The sequence below is a fragment of the Xyrauchen texanus genome, chromosome 18 (genome assembly GCF_025860055.1).
Source record: "Xyrauchen texanus isolate HMW12.3.18 chromosome 18, RBS_HiC_50CHRs, whole genome shotgun sequence".
Lineage (NCBI taxonomy): Eukaryota > Metazoa > Chordata > Actinopteri > Cypriniformes > Catostomidae > Xyrauchen > Xyrauchen texanus.
The window spans coordinates 23,916,170-23,937,288 of NC_068293.1; the positions used below are offsets into that span (position 1 = coordinate 23,916,170).

The 21,119-nt window shown below is 36.4% G+C and overlaps 1 protein-coding gene across 3 annotated transcripts in view; it reads left to right on the plus strand.

The window, feature by feature from the left end:
* The window catches only part of LOC127659051 (glycosyltransferase-like domain-containing protein 1), a 70,117-nt gene that overhangs the window by 19,634 nt on the left and 29,364 nt on the right, over positions 1-21,119 (plus strand). For all 3 annotated transcript variants that reach the window (XM_052148677.1, XM_052148676.1, XM_052148678.1), the window contains 2 exons: positions 4,676-4,843; positions 13,745-13,918. In XM_052148677.1, coding sequence (XP_052004637.1) covers positions 4,676-4,843; positions 13,745-13,918 — 342 coding nt within the window. The remainder of the gene's footprint in view (positions 1-4,675; positions 4,844-13,744; positions 13,919-21,119) is intronic.

Genomic DNA, 21,119 nt, shown 5'->3' on the forward strand with positions numbered 1-21,119 from the left:
GTGTGATTGGTTTTTCGTAGAGTTTAGATTAGGAATTGGTTAGGGGGAGCTGGTTGTAGATTAGCATAAAAGGGACACTTCTGACAGCAAAGGAGTCACGGTCATGAGGCCGCGGGCTCCCCACATCAAAGAGACTGGTGAGCGGGCTGCAGGGTTAGACTGACAGGCAGCGGAGGCTTAGAAGTGGGGGCTGGGTTCATTTAGGGAGACCAGAACTGAACTTCAAAGCCCTTGTTCCATGGCTCTTAGCACATACAAGGGTAAAATCTTCAAGGGTCTGCTACTTGTGTATATAACATCTTAAAGGAGTGTTCATTAACCTCAATAATGTTTACTTGGCATGACAATTCCTGTGTTCTTTAGTGTTTGAAATTCTTTTTTAATTTTCCTTTGCAGATCTAGAATCAGATGTTGCCTCTTTGTATAATCGCATGGTTGGGGAGAGCTTTTCTTTTAATCCTAGATTCAAATAATCTAAGGTAAAAGGTCAACTGAGACCTTCATCACATGCTTAACTTTAGCTGCATTTATAATGCGTTTTCTTTTAATATACATTTCAAAGCAGAAAAAGGACAAATATTTTATTGTGAGTTTCTTGACTTCAGTGTTTTCAATGTATAGTCACCCAGGACCCAATATGCATTTCCTGTTAAAGACCAACCACAACCTAAGGGCTAATACTGTATTCTGTTTAGCCAACAGAGATACATGGTAGCAACATTATAAACAATTGTTTAAAGTAATCTAAATATGGGCTAAAAGCGTGTGCAATAACAGCTCACTCTCTGACATCTATCATAGCAACAAGTTTTGGCTAGAAATCATTAACAATTCCAATCTTTCAGCATGCCAAAACAACATGGTAACTGCATACTAGAGCTGCAACTAATGATTTATTTGATAAGCGATTAACAATTATTAGAACGATTATTCGACTATTCTGCGATTAATCATTAGCTCTTAACTGATTATTCAGCTCATGCCCGAATTAAAAGGTTGTATTAAACTAGCTTATTAACAATAAAGAGGACAACATCATCTTTTAAAAATACCTCTAAATGACATACACTGAATTAAATGGAAAAATACTTTTTATTAAGTTTAATTCAGTAAAAAAAAAAATCACTGCAAAAAATCCTAATGTTATCAATTGTTTTTGTCTTGTTTTCCATTACAAATTGTCTACAAATCCTTTAAACAAGATAAATTTAATTGAGAAGCAACATATAAGATATTTAGACTTGCTTTAAAAGAATGTCTCTTAAATATAAGTGTATTTTTTCATTTGGCTATACTTCTGCGAATGCTATAAAGACAAATTGTACTTTGTATTATACAAGATCTATTCTCTAAAAGCAAGTCTAAATATCTTGTATGCTGCTTCTCAGGTGAAGGATTTTTAGATATTTTAAAATGTTTATTTTTAATATTATATACAACATTCTCAGATAAAAATAATTCTTCTGTAGTATAGCTGCTAAAGAAAATGTTCATTGTTTTAAAATAGTTTTAGATATTTATATTGGAAAACAAACAAACAAAAACAAATAAAAATGTATTTTGTGTTTAATGGGGCAAAGACTGACCTCTCTCACCTTTCTGTTCACTTCAATCCATCTTTAACTCAAAATAAAAAAAACTCTCTTATTAATAATGTTGCGGATTGCCAATTTTCTTCACGATAAGAAATGTGCTTGAGGGATGAGTGCCCCAGCCAGGTGCAGTTTCAAAATCTCCCCCTTATATCAGGACATATAATTCCCTCATACTTTGCGATCTACATCACCTGAAGCTGTTTGGAATGTTTAGAGTGCATCTGGACTGTGATCTGTGTAATTCTTCCTCTCCTAACTCAGGCACGAGCTGCAGTGCTGCTCTCGCGCGTCATCATTAGAGTTTAATTTGATCTCATGTTACGTTAAATGAGATCAAACGACTTTTCGAAAGCGAAAATGTTTGTCAACAATTTTTCTTTTTATTGTTGACGATAATGTTGACTAATCATTTCAGCCCTACTGCGTACTGACTGACATTAGCGGTCAACTTTTTATGCTATGTTATTGAAACCACACTCAGGAAAGCAGCACGGTCAACCAAAATATACCCGGGCCTTAACTTGCTGGAAAGGCATTTGTTAAGGACAAAGCAACTGATGTTGGCCGCCATCTATATATACACTCACCTAAAGGATTATTAGGAACACCATACTAATACTGTGTTTGACCCCCTTTCGCCTTCAGAACTGCCTTAATTCTATGTGGCATTGATTCAAAAAGGTGCTGAAAGCATTCTTTAGAAATGTTGGCCCATATTGATAGGATAGCATCTTAAGTTGATGGAGATTTGTGGGATGCACATCCAGGGCACGAAGCTCCCGTTCCACCACATCCCAAAGATGCTCTATTGGGTTGAGATCTGGTGACTGTGGGGGCCATTTTAGTACAGTGAACTCATTGTCATGTTCAAGAAACCAATTTGAAATGATTCAAGCTTTGTGACATGGTGCATTATCCTGCTGGAAGTAGCCATCAGAGGATGGGTACATGGTGGCCATAAAGGGATGGACATGGTCAGAAACAATGCTCAGGTAGGCCGTGGCATTTAAACGATGCCCAATTGGCACTAAGGGGCCTAAAGTGTGCCAAGAAAACATCCCCCACACCATTACACCACCACCACCAGCCTGCACAGTGGTAACAAGGCATGATGGATCCATGTTCTCATTCTGTTTACGCCAAATTCTGACTCTACCATCTGATTGTCTCAACAGAAATCGAGCCTCATCAGACCAGGCAACATTTTTCCAGTCTTCAACTGTCCAATTTTGGTGAGCTCTTGCAAATTGTAGCCTCTTTTTCCTATTTGTAGTGGAGATGAGTGGTACCCGGTGGGGTCTTCTGCTGTTGTAGCCCATCCGCCTCAAGGTTGTGCGTGTTGTGGCTTCACAAATGCTTTGCTGCATACCTCGGTTGTAACAAGTGGTTATTTCAGGCAAAGTTGCTCTTCTATCAGCTTGAATCAGTCGGCCCATTCTCCTCTGACCTCTAGCATCAACAAGGCATTTTCAGCCCACAGGACTGCCGCGATACTGGATGTTTTTCCTTTTCACACCATTCTTTGTAAACCCTAGAAATGGTTGTGCATGAAAATCCCAGTAACTGAGCAGATTGTGAAATACTCAGACCGGCCCGTCTGGCACCAACAACCATGCCACGCTCAAAATTGCTTAAATCACCTTTCTTTCCCATTCTGACATTCAGTTTGGAGTTCAGGAGATTGTCTTGACCAGGACCACACCCCTAAATGCATTGAAGCAACTGCCATGTGATTGGTTGATTAGATAATTGCATTAATGAGAAATTGAACAGGTGTTCCTAATAATCCTTTAGGTGAGTATATATATTTTCTAGGAATGTCATAAAATATTGATACATTGATCACTGATTTGCACATTATTTTCTATAAGTTTTTGAGGCATCAATATAAAAACCTGATAGCATACATTTAAATTAGAAGCCTAATTAGTGTGCTTTCCTATTCATGACAGGCAGTGGAGGCGGTGTGTGTACCTTCATAGAAAATAATTGTTACTAGTTTTAGAAAGTGTCATGTCGTCTGCAAGATGCATCCGGTATGCGACCCCCTTTAAGTTACCCTGCCACTCACACTTTACTAAAGTTATGTTGAGAAATATTTATAAATAGACTAATGAAGCTATTGTGCAATGAGTAGCCCTATTTATATTTGAAAAAACAAATGCAGATATACTGTAGATCAATACAAATTGGGAAAATTTTCTGATTATGATGCGAAAAAATACATCGATCCCAAGCCTAATATTTTCAGATACTACACAATATTTGTTGTTATTGATGTGTAGTAAAGAACATGTTGAACACATCCAAATTTCACATCCAAAACTAGCTTGCTGAGAACGCTTCAATGGGGTCATTTTTAATGTTGTAGTGTTAAGTTTTGTAATACTTTTCCAAAACTTAGCCCAAAGCAAAATAAGCTTACACATGATTTCTAACAAGTGGCTTCCTAAAAACACATTTGAGAAGCTTTATATTTTTCAATATAAATGCATGTCTCTCTCAGGGAGCATTGATATCAAAGGAATGTTCCGGGTTCAGTGCAATTTAAGATCAATCGACAGCATTTGTGGCATAATGTTGATTACCACAGAAATGTATTTTGACTCGTCCCTTTTCTTTAAAAAAAAAAAGCAAAAATTGAGGTTACAGTGATGCATTTGAATGGGGATGATGAAAGTAAATGAGGCCAATTGTTGGAGGGTTTAAACACAAAAATGTGAAGCTTATAATTTTATAACAGCGCTTGCATTAATGCTTCTGTTAAAACTTATGTTGTATTAAGTTGTTTAAATTGTAATTTTTCTGTCATTTTAGGGTTTGTTGAAATTACATAGTCATGGTAACAAGTTGTAATATTGGCTATAACTTTACACAGAAAAGTTTAATAAGTGATTTTATCTAACTAAAATGTTTACATGCATATCCTTTGTCTTGTGGTTATACTTTTGAAACAGTGAGTATTTTAACGTAAAGAAATTGACCCCTTTCACATTCATTTTATGTGCCTTACAGGATGGCAGAAAGCATACTAATTATACTAATGACTCCTCCTTTTAACTCCCCACCCTGTCTCACAGAGTTTTGTTCACCAGCTCTGTTCTCAATCTTGCTGAGCTTGTAGCCCTGCGGCCCGATCTTGCCTGTCTTAAGAAGGTTCTCTACTTCCATGAGAACCAGCTGGTTTACCCAGTCCGCAAGAGTCAAGAGAGAGACTTCCAGTATGGCTACAACCAGATCCTCTCATGGTAACTGCAGTCTTATCAACCTTACAAAATTAACTCTGAATCAAGAACATACATAGAGGGGGAATAATATGTGCTGGCTGATAGCAACATTTATTTGAATCTTCCATGTCTGTATTGTTTTAGCACCTGATTCAATAAAGGAATTATTCTATTAGGTAAAACAAAAACTGTGCTGAACACAATTTTCACGGTGCAATTCCCTAATGTGCTGGCAAGTTCTGAGTGCTAGGTTTGTGTTGGATGCAACATACTACCACTATCTGACATAGTTTGCTGGGATTGTACAGCATTGCTCCACCACTGCAGTCCAAGGACCCGAATCAGCTCTTTTAATGGCAGAAAGTGCGACCAAATGCAACACATGTCTTTATAAAGTATATGGCCAGTAATAATGCTCTTCTCCATAATTTGGTCATCATTTGATGAATTACTGCTGCCATGATCAGTAGAAAATTTACTAAAACATACTTTTAAATAAAGTTCAGTGTACGTCTGCTTTCTGATGGCAGTAATAGCGTCTTATTTGATCCAGGCAAACTTTTGTAAATAAGACCCAATATAATATATACAGTTTAAGTCAGAAGTTTACATACACTTAATTTGAAGTCATTAAAACCATTTTTTTTTACCACTCCACTGATTTAATATTAGCAAACTATAGTTTTATGTCGTTTAGGATATCAAAATTGAAACAATTTTTCAAAAACATTTTACAGACAGATTGTTTCACTTTTAATTGACCCTATCACAATTCCAGTGGGTCAGATGTTTACATACACCAAGTTAATTGTGCCTTTAAGCAGCTTGGAAAATTCCAGAAAATGATGTCAAGCCTTTAGCCAATTAGTTTCTGATGGAGGTGTACTAAATTGGAGGTGTACCTGTGGAAGTATTTTAAGGCCTACTTTCAAACTCAGTGCCTCTTTGCTTGACATCATAGGAAATTCAAGAGAAATCAGCCAAGACCTTAGAACGTTTTTTTTTAGACCTCCACAAATCTGGTTCATCCTTGGGAGCAATTTCGAAATGCCTGAAAGTAGCACTTTCTAGGGCTGTCAAAATGTCTGAAAAACAAAATAATAATTTCTTACTTAAATAATAGTAATATTCCAATTATATTTGAATTCTAAAGACATTATGTTAGAAGAAAAAAGTGCGATATTGTCTCCTAATCCCACAAGAGGACGCAAGTGAGTGCAATGAGCAAATATAATCAAAATCGAGCATCGCATTTTTTATTGAAATGAAATGACATGACTTTGTTTAAAGTGCATAACATTTTAAACAATCGTTCATAGATCAAATATAATTTCCTAAATATGCACGCAAGGAAATTGAGGTAACAAAAGTACTCTGGACTGTTGTAATAATTGCCCCTCACCATGACATTATCGAGAAAACTCTTAGGGATGAGAAGACTGCATGTGTGTTCTCAAGTTAGATGTTGTGGAGTGATATAGCAGCGGTTTCTTACACAACTTAAAAATGACGTTGGTTTTGTCAACAATCTCGCCTTCAATACCAGAATCCGAAGAAGCGCCACACAGCACTTTTAAGATGTTTTAGTGCAAGTTCCTCTCCGACTCAGAGTCCTCACTCTCTTTTTCAGCCATTTTTCAAATTATCAACGCAGCCGTGCTGCATCTAATGGGTTGAACTGAATAGGTTAACAAAAACAAACCACGTCAGCATGTCTCGCACACCTCCTGACACACCGAAAATTTGTATGCATGGTTTTTACATTCGAATGTGTTTTTTTTTTTTTTTTTTTACATTTGCCGAATATTCAAAATTCAAATTTAAATTTGACAGCCCTACTTTCATCTGTACAAACAATAGTACGCAAGTATAAACACCATGGGACCATGCGGCCATCAAACCACTCAGGAAGGAGACAAATTCTGTCTCCTAGAGATGAACGTAGTTTGATGCGAAAAGTGCAAATCAATCCCAGAACAACAGCTAAGGACCTTGTGAAGATGTTTGAGGAAACAGGTAGACAAGTATCTATATCTACAGTAAAACGTGTCCTATATCGACATAACCTGAAAGGCTGCTCAGCAAGGAAGAAGTTACTGCTCCAAAACTGCCATAAAAAACCCGGAGTACAGTTTGCAAGTGTACATGGGGACAAAGATGGAGAAATTTCCTCTGGTCTGATGAAACAAAAATGTAAATGTTTGGCCGTAATGATCATCGTTATGTTTGGAGTTAAAAGGGTGAGGCTTGCAAGCAGAAGAACACCATCCCAACCATGAAGCATGGGGAAAATGTTGTGGCTATATTGAAGCAACTTCTCAACACATCAGCCAGGAAGTTAAAGCTCAGTCGCAAATGGGTCTTCCAAATGGACAATGACCCCAAGCATACCTCCTAAGTTGTGGCAAAATGACTTAAGGACAACAAAGGCAAGGTATTGGAGTGTCCATCACAAAGCCCTGATCTCAATCCGATAGAAAATTTGTGGGCAGAATTGAAAAAGCATGTGCGAGCAAGGAGGTTGTAGGCTCAGTTACACCAGTTCTGTCAGTAGGAATGGGCCAAAATGTCAGCAAGTTATTGTGATAAGCTTGTGGAAGGCTACCCAAAACGTTTGACACAAGTTAAGCAATGCTACCAAATACTTACAAAGTGCATGTAAACTTCTGAATGTGATAAAAAAATAATAAGCTGAAATCATTCTCGCCTCTATTATTCTGACATTTCACATTCATTTTTTTGTTGTTGTAATTAAAAATGTTTTTTATTCCCACAAAACAAAGAGCAAAAAAAAAAAAAAACATATATACATTACTGTGCAAAATTCTTGGCCACATAAGATGTTTCACAAAAGCATTTGTCTTAAGATGGTTATTTATATCTTCAGCTTTAGTATGTCAATAGGAAATATAAATGTTAGACTCACAAACATCACTTTTGCAAATAGAAAAGATTAGAATAGAAGAACAAGGGAGCCCTGCAACAGATGGCATGGCCACCACAGAGCCCCCCCCCCAGTGAACATTGTGTCAGTTTGAGATTACATAAAGAGACAGAAGCAATTGAGACTGCCTAAATATATAGAATATTTGTGGCGAATTTTGCACAGTACTGTGTGTGTGTGTGTGTATATATATATTTTATTAGGGCTGTCAATCGATTACATTTTTTTTATAAAATTAATTACATGATGTCCCGATTAATTAATCGCATATACAAATATTTGCTGAGAAAGCCCCTCATATAACAGTAATTCAATATGTAATTATGAAATAAATGTACATAGTTATCTTTAAATATTAAAAATTATATATATATATATATATATATATATATATATATATATATATATATATATATATATAATTAAAAATATTCAGATAATTAAAATGCATTACATTCTTGTGGCAGAAGAGTTAATCATTGATAAGACAATACAAAAAGCAGCTTTAGAATACTTAGAATATTGTTTATTACCATATTATTGATCATAAGTTAATCATTGGCATACAGTTCACAGAAATCCGTTTTGCTAGTGAATTTGTCAATCAGTTGGAGATTTATTATGAGGGCTTGTTTAAGGACCTGTACATTCATAAATGGATTTATCTGTTAGAAGATGAGCACTAATTTCTCTTTATACGTGAGCACATTCTTAAAGAGGATGTTCATCCAAAAATAAAGATTCTCTTAACTTTGACACACTCGTGCCATCCCAGATTTGAATGACATTTTCTTCTGCATAACACAAACGGTGATTTTTGGAAGAGTATCTATTCACCTTAGTGATGGCAGTACCACTTATTTTATTTTCGATCCGATACCAATAATTTTATGTCCAATATCGTCGATAACGATACTTCTATGAAATATATTTTTTGTGTGATTTCTTTGTATAAAATGGGTAATTTAAAATATAATTTTTAGTCATAATTCAAGTCATTATTATTATTATTTTACATTTGTGAGCCTAAACAGAAAATGATTAGACTTCTCTTTTGCTTACCCTTGCAAAAATTAACCATATACACCTCTACAAGGCACTGATCCCTTGTGTCTGAACGAGCCTTGTGACGGTGCAAGAGCTTGTCTTCTTGTATCTTTCAGCATGCATGTTGAAATGAGCGGAAGAAGAAATAGTTCCCATCATCCAAACGTATTTGTTAATATAGCCTAATCCGTTTTATTTCACCTTGAAGCTTATGGTTATTGTTTTTGTTCACGGTAACCCAATAATAATATCCCTAGTAAAAATAAATACAAATGTTAGAATCAATATTTTTGTGAGGATCGATATTTTTGATGCAACAGCAGTATCGATACTTTAGGATTGATCCGCTCATCCCTAGTACACCTGCGTCAGACATGCTTGTGTAGCGTCTCGGGTGTGTTGCATCATAAACATAAAATTTTTAGGTCACTGTGTCAAGTTAAATATAGTTTAATACTTAAACACACCTTGAGATCCCTTAGTTCGAATTTGCGCTGCATCAAGTGATTTGAACGCAAGAACGTAATGCATGTTTGTGTTGTGCTGCCAGCTGAAGGGTTGTTTTGTTCACTGTATAAACTGCGCGTTGCCCATACAGCTGAAGTTTTACTTCCCTCTGGACTAAACAGGTGGTACTACAAGCTTGCATTTCTCAGGAATCTTCTTTATTACGGTCCTGGGGAATTGCGATTTAATTGCATTACTTTTTTTAATGCATTATTTTTAATACAATTAATTGCACTGAATTAACGCATTAAATCGACAGCCCTAAAATATATGTGTATATATATATATATATATATATATATATATATATATATATATATATATATATATATATATATATAAATATTAATATTAATTACACATCAATCTTCCTAGCCTTCTAAATGACCCTTCTTCAAAGGCCACCACCCTCCCCATCTCTGAGCACCACTTATGAAATGAGGGAGCTCCAGCTGACATTCAACCCCTTAAAAGAATCTGTCTGGCAGTCATGACACTAGTTAGGACCCAACTCTTTATGTGCCTATTCTCAACATTGATAACCACCCCATCGCCCAAAATCCAGAGTCTGGAGCAAAATGAAAGCAGAGTGACCAATACATCACATACAAGACTCTGAACCTTCATCCAAAACTTCTGGATCTCAACTCACCCCAAAAAGACATGGGTTATGTCTCCATCCTCTGATTGGCATCACCAGCAGGTGGGTATGTCTTTAAGACCAAGCATATGCAATCTAGAGGGGGGTTCAATAAAATTTATGTAAAATCTTTAATTGCATAAGGTGCACCTTTGCATCTCTAGATGCAGACTTGATGTTTTTTAGAATCCTAGCCCACTCTGCCTCCTCCAATACCACGTTTAAATCTTTCTCCTATAATCTCTTGAGAGAGGTTGAAGCTCCGTCCCCCACACTCTGAATTAACAGGGAGTAATACAGTGATGCCTCATGACCTTTTCCAAAAGCAGTAATCATCACTTCCAGAGTATCTGCTGGTTTAGGTGGGTGTATGCAACTCCCAAAAATAGTACAGAGCTGGTGTCACAGCTGTAAAAATCAAAATAACTGAGATATGGGAATCACAAAATATTTAACCAGATTTTCAAAGGATCCCAACACTCCACTCTCATATAGGTCACAGAGTGTAGTAACCCCCCTCACAATCCACTCTGACCAACAAAATTTAGGGGATTTATAAATACATAATTTGGGGTTAAGCCATAAGCTCGAGGCAACATTTAAATAAATGTCAGAATTAAACGCATTGGGCACTTTTGTCCATGCCGACTGTAAATGCGAGATAACGGGGTGTAACTTTGCAGTGGCAAAATAGGGGCAAGAACTTCCTGTTCAATACAGAACCAGGGATGAGCTCTCTCAGGTTGAAGCGACCAATGAGCCAGATGTCTGACACCGAATTCATAATAATAAAACAAAATCTTGGATAGGCATGGCCCACCTTTAACAATCTGCCTATGCAGCTTACTGAAATGTAATCTGGGATGTTTCCCATTCCAAATGAAGGACTTCGCTATGCTATCAAATTGCTTGAAATATGAGAGGGGTACATCTATAAGGAGTGACTGTAGCAGGCAGTTGAATTTTGGAATACAATTAATTTTAATAACATTAACCTTGCCAATTATCGATAAATGTAATGAGGCCCACCTGTCCACATCACTCGAAAAACTTTGTCTAAATCACACAAATTTGCTGGAAATAAAATAAAAATGAAAACACTACGACTTCCATGACAAGACAGACAGTTGTGTAATATGAACGGTACCATGATCCGACGTCTTTGAAGGTCGTGTAGTGTGTAGGAGGTGGGGTTGCAGCGGTATTCCGGTTTCACGGTATACCACGGTTTGAAAATTCATGGTTATCATACCATGTACATTTGCTTATCTATGGTATTGAGAAAAAAATGCAACCGGACGGAGATTCTCCCATCCTTCTCGACTGTCATCTTGCGCCACACACACACACACACACACATGCAGCAGATGGTCAGAGAGAAGCGAGGCGAGGGGGTCTGACGTGAGTGTGTGTGTGAGTGAGTTAAAGCAGTGTTTCTCAACTGGACTATTTGGACTGGGTCGCGGACAGCAGGGAAATAACAATGCCACGGTAACTTCTCCCATTGAAGATATTCTGGCAGCCGCCATAGTGATCGACTATTTAGGAATGCCGAGGCAGATTTAATGATAATCTCGCAAACAGCTAAAGACTTCTCATCTGCACTTTCGCAAGTGTGACGAGCTCGCGCTAATGATCTGCTCTTCTCTCTGGCGCGCACGTTCAACAACTGCTTCCCTCGATATTACGGAGATCAGACATCAAAACTGTGACCAATTTCAATTCTAGCAAGACTTTTCTAGTTTAAAGTGTTACGGAGATTGAAGCCCTGACATGCCAAACAGCACTGAGGAAAAGAGCAACACTATGCTATGCGCCAAAAGATTTTACATGAGTAAAAGTAACTGTTATATTTTGACAAATTGTTATAGTTTCATATGAAATAATCTAAAGGTAGAATCTATTAGACTTCATTTTATATCGACAGTGGTAGTTTTAGTTAAAGTTTCAAGATGTGTTTCAGCTAGTGTTTATTTTTCATAAATACATTTATTTATTATTATTATTACTATTATTTAAAACTAGCACACTGATTTAACCATGGTAATGAGGAGCCTTTCCTTCTGTGTAATATGTGTATATATATTTAATATTAGGTATCAAACGGCATAATAATGTGCTCATATAAGTAAATATGCTCTTCAATTTTTAAAAGGGGGGAGAGACAACTTCCTGTAGATTTTGACATCAACAACAAAAATAATGTCACTTGATGCATGTCCTTGTACTGGAAAACCATGAACAAAACTATACAACATAAAAGGAAATGCAACCCAAGATACATTAAATACAGGTTATGTTTAATCTATGACAGGTCGACACTTGATTTCCAATGTTTCCTGAAGCAAAACCAGTTGAGAAGCACTGAGTTAAAGGTACAGACAGGAGCAGTCTGGCTGTGCTGTCATGCACCTACAGTATATGTTAACTGTTAATAATCATCGGACATTACTTCAAAAGCGCTCACAGCTGATGTTATTTTTCATTTAGTAGTTCATTTAACATGCTATGCTAACACACTATGCTTTAGTTATATAACATGTTATAGTTACATGCTATTTTTTTTATCATGTTTATAATAGTTTCTGTTTATTATAATTCTTTTAGCTTTCTTATTTTTTCTATTTATTTTATTTTCAAAAGGGAGACTTTTTTTTACACATACTTCAATAAAATACATGGTTTCAAGTTTTAATTATAATAAAGTGTTTGCTCAAAAATAAATAGATAAATAAAATAACCCATCTGTTTTTACTGATAATAGTAATTGTGTAATACTGTATACCGTGAAACTGTGATATTTTCTGAGACTGTTATCATACCGTGAAAATCTCATACCGTTGCAACCCTAGAAGGAGGCATAAGGTGTGTTTAAACTTCTGACTTTAACTGTTGAAAGGAAGCATATTTGTACTGAAAAGAATGACACTGAATTAAAGTCAGTGTCACACCGCTATTTCAGTGCATTATACCGCTGGTTAAACTGGATTGCGAGTGGATGGTGGGTACATTTTTGCACTTAAAAACTTCCTAGATTAACGTATGTTGTATAGTGTATAGCTTAATAACCACGATTTCTGTAACAGGGTGCATTTTAATGCACAAGAGAGACAGTGTGTCTGAGGCAGAATAGTTTATCATGCGCCCTACTTGGCATGATGTGATTGGTTAATTATGGGATTGTATAATGGTACCCTTTTTCTTAAGAACTGGATGTTTCAAACCCTAATTTCATAATCAATCTTGATGCTTGAAAGAAAGGGTTTTAAGAGCTCTAATTGGAAAGCATTGTGATTGTTGTCTGTCAGAGTATCATGTCAATAATTCAAAGGCCCTTTGCTTGCTCAAGTTTATTAACATGGCAGTACAGTGACAAAAAAGAAAAGAGCTCAGCTCCTCTAATTCACTTTCTAATTGAGCACAATGCTGTGATTGATTCTGGCAACTGGGGTTAATCAGTGTGCCATTTGAAAACGTGTGTTTGTTTCTGCAGATTCTAATCAACATGTATTAAATATGTAAAGTGACTAGTTACTCTAGACAGTCTGTCAAGGATGACATTCCATTTATGTATGAATTTTGCTTTTCAAAACATATGTTGTGTTTAATAACATTCATTTTCAAGAATTAATTGAATTAAGGAGCATTATTGTAATAAGTGTGAAATGTTGTGGCTTTGTGCAATTAAATTGAAAAGTGGCTCCCTCAAGAAGATGCCATGTTTTTCTTTTAACTCTTTTAAATAATTTCCATCATGTTTTCCTGCTTCTACTTATGATTCCAGCTTGGTTGCTAATGTGGTGGTGTTCAACTCCTCGTTCAACATGGAGTCCTTCCTCTCCTCCATCTCCACATTTATGAAGATCATGCCTGACCACCGACCCAAAGATCTGGACCGGATCATCAGGCCCAAGTGTCGTGTCCTCCACTTCCCGATTCACTTTCCCGATGTCACAAGGTTTGTCCTTTAATGCCTTGCCACAGCCTTCTAGGGATCACTGCTCCACTGATTAAAAAAAAAAAAAACGCTAGCGAGTTCACTCTTAATCCACCCCCAAAAGCTGATCGCTTATACAAGCGTGGTTAATGGCGAATGGGCAAAGTTGTGCAAGAAAGTGATTAGAATAGACAGCTTTAATATCCTGTGTGGATCACTTGACACACTCCGGCTGCTTTTACATGCGCGTGCTCAGAAACACAAGCACATACACAAAATGCCCAACAGTCAAATAGTCAACACTGGGATAGGAAGCTATTTCTTCAAATGTTATAGTCTGTTTGACTAATCATTCATGTTATGCAGTACTGTTTAATGTCCCCATCATGTATCCTAATATATATATCTTAATATATGAGATAAAATGTGGTACGTTTTATTTGAAATGTATTGATTTTATTATAATATGTTATTCTTTATCACAATATTAGAAAGTGAACATAGGGGTGAGTTTTAAAAATAATCCCTCTTCTTAATTCTACTTCTAATTTAAAACTGTAAATGTAATAAGACATATTCCATGTGGTGGGGGCCTGGGTAGCTCAGCAAGTAAAGACACTGACTACCACCCCTGGAGTGACTCCAGAAAGGTCTCCTAAGCAACCAAATTGGCCCGTGAAGCCTCCACACGTGCTATGCCTCTGCAGTAACGCGCTCAACAAGCCACATGATAAGATATGCAGATTGATGGTCTCAGACGTGGAGGCAACTAAGATTTGTCCTCCACCACCCGAACAGAGGCGAATCACTACGCCACCATGATTTAGAGCGCATTGGGAATTCCAAATTGTGGAGAAAAAGTGAATATATATATATATATAAATATTATTTCAGGTGTTTCTTCATTTTTTGTTCTTTTCTCATATCAAAAATGAAAAAGAAAATAATAGTACTTTGGAATAATGTTTTAATAAGTAATCATTTCATTTTTTCATGTTTTTTCTTTGTCCATAGTTTCACTTCCTTTTAGTCTTTTGAATTCAGTTCATTAATAATGCCATCGTATAGGAAGTGTCTTTTTTTATTTTTGTTGTTTTAGAAACAATATCTCAGATGTCAAGAACTAGCAATGGATTTAATAGATTCTGTGATGTAGTGTGTTGTATGTATTCATTGATTTTTCTCACTCTAAAGACCCCATCCTGTTGGATAGAATTACAGAAATTGGTATGATGTTATTAAATTCTTTACAAATATCAATATTATCTTCTAATTGACACCCTCATGAAAGCTCAATCTCAATCCCTCACTGAGCAATCCTGTAAATTTTCTTGCCATTGTGTAAATAATCAGGTTATAATTACTAAAGTGCATGTGCCTGAGCTTGACTAGTGCGTATTTCTGAAAATCCAGTACACCCTTTTTAATAAAAATACTTCCTTAGATTACAACACAAGCATATATAATTATTATTATTATAATTTTTTGTTGCAGAACTCAAAAGGTACTGCATAGCAGGAATAACCCAGATGGTGTAAACATTTGTTTTTCATTTTTGTGTGGTTGTGTTAATGATGAAGCAGAGCTTCATCAGACCTTTCAGATTCTAAAATCAGTGAGGAATTTCACCCAGGGGATTGCATCTGCCATGAACATCAGCAAAACAAACGGAAAACCAAATACAGTTTATATAGTTTTATTGGACAGGTTATTAGAAACCGCTAGGTAACACTTTACAGTAAGGTTGAATTTGATAACATTAGTTAACTGTATTGGATAACATGCAATAACAATGAACTACTATGGCAGCACGTATTAGTCTTGCTTAATGTTCATTTCAACATTTTAAAATTACATTTAAGGGTATAAATAACATTGTAAGTATAACATTGGTTAATGCAATAACAACCAACATGAACTAACAATGAACAATAGTTTATTCCAAAATGAACATTATCCAAGATTAATAAATGCTGTAAAAATATTTTTCATTGTTAGTTCATGGTACTTAATGCATTTACTAATGTTAACAAACCGGACCTTATTTTAAAGTGTTATCAATTATGTTTCTATAATCAAAATGTACGGTTTTCCTTTTTCTTTAAGCAAAAGCTAGCAGCTGTAGCTACAGTGATCTACGGTTCATGCAGTGTCCATTGTATATATAATGCTGGCTTTAACTCCATTGCTGTTTTCTCTTAGTAATGATGACATAAATTGCATATTTTCTTAAAAACAAAAAATCTTGCCTTCAATAATGATTAGATGACAAACCAAACTGGTGATTTTGTCTTTCTGCTCTTTTATTCTGTTAATTATCATGACATAAAGTGCAGGTTTTGTTGCTATATGTATGTATTTATTTATTTACTTTTTCTTAAAAAAACGATGTAAAAAAAAAAACACCTTGCTTTAAATATTGATTAATTAGAGAAGAAACCAACTAAAACCAAACATTAAAATTGCAGTCCACTCCGTTTGAGCCCTGCTTCATGTCCTTGTGGTTTCACTGTCTAATCCCTACATTTATTTGTCATTTTATTTGGGGTCTCTGCACACACTGTTTCCCACCCACAGCTTTAAAACCTCACTGAGCTGTGTACTTCGTTTTGACTTGTGCCGTAGAGACTGGCTTCAGAATTTGCCTCTCGAACTGTCGTCTTAGATCAACAAACATGGGTGGTGCTTTTTTTCTCCTCCCCGTTCCATAGCAATGTCAAGAATAAGTCGTCTAGAAGCGACTCCACGTAGGGGCCTGCTTCTTATTAGAGTCCTAATGAACAGCAAGCAGAACCGAAATGAGTGGAACAATATTGTTAATTCTTTTGATTCAAGGCATTCTTTGGCTGGCTTATGTGCGCGGGTTTAAAGATTAGAGAGACTGTAAGCATGGAGTGCATACCGTTTCACATCCCCCTTAACTATATCACAGCCTTTGTCTTCAGAATTATAGGATATGATGTATAAATCACAGTTGAATCAGGCATATAAATTAGTTGGTAACACTTAAGACCTTTTTATGAATAAGTCATACAAACATTACACTGTATTAAGTTTAATTCAGTAAAGAAATTCACAGCAAGTAAATCCTATTGTTATCAAATGTTTTGATCTTTTTTCTATTTAAAATGGTCTAAAAATCCTTAAAACAATATACATTTACTAGAGAAGCAACATATAAAGTACTTAGACTTGAGAATGTATGTTAAATATAAGTGTATTTTGTATATAAGTGTATTTTTTTACTTGGTTATACTTCTGCAAGTGCAGTAAAGACAAAATATACTTATATTCGAGATCTATTCTCTAAAAGCAAGTCTAAATATCATCTATTATTTTCAACATTCACAGATAAAAATGTTTGGTTCTGCAGGATAGCTGCTAAAGAAAATTTTATATTGGAAAACAAAAACAAATAAAAAACACATTTTGTTGCAGTGTATTATGGGGTTAAGACTACCTTTTCTCACCTTTCTGTTCACTTCAATTCATCTTTAACTCACAAAAAAACAAACTCCCTCTTATTAATAAAGCTGCATATTGCCAGTTTTCAGTGACACATGTATTATGATTCAACAAGTCACGAGCCATCACGTTATAATCTAGCTGCATCAAACGCACCTGAGGACGAGCGTCCCTGCGACAGAGTATGCCTCAGCCGAGTGCAGTTTTAATCTCTCCACTTAGATTGGGACATTCACACAAATCATAGAATAGGCGCTGACCACACAGAGAAAGGCCAGTTTTTAGAGTTTGTAGTTATTTACATGATCTGCTTCTGTATTATTTGAATTTAATAAAGCTATAATGCCTTAAATATAACTGCATAAAAGATGTAACACCAGGTGTTTCCTTTAAAGACGCTCGACACGTAAGTTTTGCAATCCGACTGAGCAACAGTGGGATTTTCTGGCCCAACAAGTCTGATCCATGGATTCATGGATCAAGTCTGATTTACTTCGCAGTTTACAGGACTTAAAGGATCTGCTGCTAATGTCTTTGTGGCAGATACCACTAGACACCTTCAGAGTTCTTGTGGAGTCCATGCCTCGAAGGGACAGAGCTGTTTTGGCGGCACGAGGGGGACCTACATGATATTAGGCAGGTGGTTGTAATGTTGTGGCCGACTGTTGTGTGTGTGTGTGTGTGTGTGTGTGTGTGTGTGTGTGTGTGTGTGTGTGTGTATATATATATATATATATATATATATGATACATATCGAGATATTTTTAGCCATATCACATACTTATCCAGCCCTAATTAATAGCACAGCTCCCCCTTTTGTTATGGGAAATACTTTTACAACTGAATGAAAAGCAATTAATTGATAAAAACAGCTCTGTGGCAAAAGTCACATGTCTCTATTTTTTAGTGTTTGTGCATCTGTGTGTGTAATGTTTGGTGTGTGTTTAGTGTGTATGAATGTGGATGGGTGTGCCCCTATGTTTGGTTGGATGACAATTTTTTCCTGTGTGTAAAATGTGGGTTAAGATGATATTAGTAATGTTGGTCCATGCTAATGTGTGTGTGTGTAAGTCCGTGTGTGTCCATATCATGGGTAAGAGACGCTGTAAGTAAGCTGACACTGATGACGCTGGACTCTCGCCTACAGTGTTTCTCAGCTCATTTTCAGATGGTAATTCGCCCCTTCCAAAGCAAACTCACAGAGTGTAAGGAAGCGATTATATGCATGGCCGGCCATCCTTCAACATGCCCTGGGTTCTTTTCTCATCAACAAACTTTATCCAAGCCTTTTAAGAATTTAAAAATGTTCCCAGAGACAAACAGAGAAGAAAGAGTGTGTTTGAAATTAAATGTCTCACAGGTGGACTTCTGTTTGTCCTATGTTTGAATGATAAGCGATCCTTATTTGCTTCATTCTTTTGTTCTCTTTCTGTTTATTTTTTGACACTATGGTTTATAAATGTTGTAGAAAACACAGTGGACTTAAAAAAAAATTTGTCATTATGAAAATATGGCTGCAGTGATCACCCATATGTTCACTTTACTGCCTTGCTAAATCAAAATGCAGTAACGCTCAAACTGAGCTTTCTGGATTTTGTGGTGTGGATTTTGTAGTTACTGCAGTATGTATTCTATTATCTCAGTATAGTTGAGCTAAACACATTTGTCACACGACTGATCAGATCAGAGACTCAATCATATGCCATACCCCAGTTCAGATAAAAATATGTAATTACTGCACTTTGCCTTTGTACAGTAGGATAGATGCTGTTGAAAATCCACTTTGCACTTTTTTACAAAAAAAAGACAGATTGATGGCAAAAATAATTACAAGAATAGTATTATAAAAAGTATAGATGCTGGAGGACTGCCCAGAAGCGTTACTATAAGAAAATTCTCCTTAGTCAATCAACTTAGGGTTAGCCCTCTGTCAAAATCACCATTTAGTGGAGAGAGAGAGAGGGAAAATAAACAAGGTAAAAGTAACCTCAGAATCAAAACATATTTTAAAATTGAATGCAGCATAATCCAAAGAAATCTCCCTTTTAAAGGCTATTCTATTATCCCACAATGTCCTTTGGATCAACTTCATCAGACCTCACTTATTAATTGGCTTTTTGCATATAGCGGTAATTCAATCGTGATTGACCCTCACAAGTAGGAGCCCAGCAGAGCGAGGCCATACCACATCATCAATCACTGAAATCCACAACGCTGGTGGCCCCTATTAAAAAGGCCAGTCTTTGTATTAAAACACAGCAGGCCGTCTGAGTCTGTTTGCATAGAGTCACATGACAATCAGGTGTCCTTTTTAGAGTTTCAGCCCTAAGGAACCGCCACATCACAAAGAATATCCTGGAAGACTCCAGTGTAATGTTGCTTCGATTTTCATTGTTCTTTTCTCTGGCAGAAGAGTGCATTTGGTTTCCATAGGACTAAACTGGCATCAGATGTTTGCAGTAAGTCTCATACACTCCGAGCACTGAGATTGATGGCCAGCACTGCATTGATCCCAACGCTGTGATCTAAAACAATGGCAGTTGCTCCTATGACGGGGACCACAGTGCTATCAAACTCATCGAGGAGAAAATGCATCAAAGGAATCTCTCGTTGGACTTTCATTGTCAGAAGGGACAGGTTTTCATTAGCCCATTTAACTCAGCACAGATAACTGAAGCTACTTTTCAAAGTTGATGGGGAAAAGAGGGTATTTGGCTGCTTTTTAAAAAGCAGTTCAAAGGCATGGATGTGACTCTCTGTACGGCGGCCTGCCGCCAATGACTGACTGGCGGAGCGATTCTGTTACTAAAGCAGATGGCAGGATATCCTGCTGTAGAGATTGTCTCAGGACGTTTCAAAGGGAACGAGGCAGTGGAAATGATGTGCCTTGGTCTCATATCAAAGTAATAAAGTTGCATCAAAGACACCGATTACCTTGTTACATAAACCAGTGCCACAGCTTCATAGTTGTGTGGGTTATATTATTAATTTGAACATTCCAAGAAGAACAGAGTGTGTGTTATTGGTCCTTTTGATTGCAAAAAGAGAAATGTGTTGAACTTTGCATTTGTAAAACATTGAATTGATACACCATTTTGGAGTTCATTCACTTATTTGATCCCTGGACAGTTGAGGAAACGTTCCAGTGTATAGGAAAATTTGCTTTTTGTCCTGCTTTGGCATCGAAGTTGTTATGGCTGGGTACCAGCAAGTACCTCACAGTAAGAAACACGAAATTATATTTATGTCACAATTCAATACATCATGGTGCATTGCATATCATAATTAGATTGTGATTGGAACTGCAGCAAATGTGCAAGAGAGACCTAGCTTGTTTGCGAGAGAGTGAATCTGCAGCTTCAGTTTTAACCACTTTTAATCACACCTCATAGCAGTGTCTCTGACCACATTGAGAAATGCTAATCTCAAAGTTTTAGACAACCTGCTGTTTCATTACTGAACTGTTGGACAATCGATACAGGGATCTGAAGTATCAGTACAAAACAATATTTTTTTAAAAGTACCACAATATGTAGATTATTGATTGTATCAACACATCCCTAACAGGTGATACATCTGCTAAAGTTTAAATACTGTGCATTTCCTTTAATTCTTATTCAGTACTTGCTCAGATCTCCATGGAACTCTTCACTGTAAAAAGTAAAAATGCTACAGTAAAAAACGTTAATTGGTTAACTGGTAGTTACCTTAAAATGTACAGCAAAATGTTTTTATATATTTAAAAAGTCAATGTATG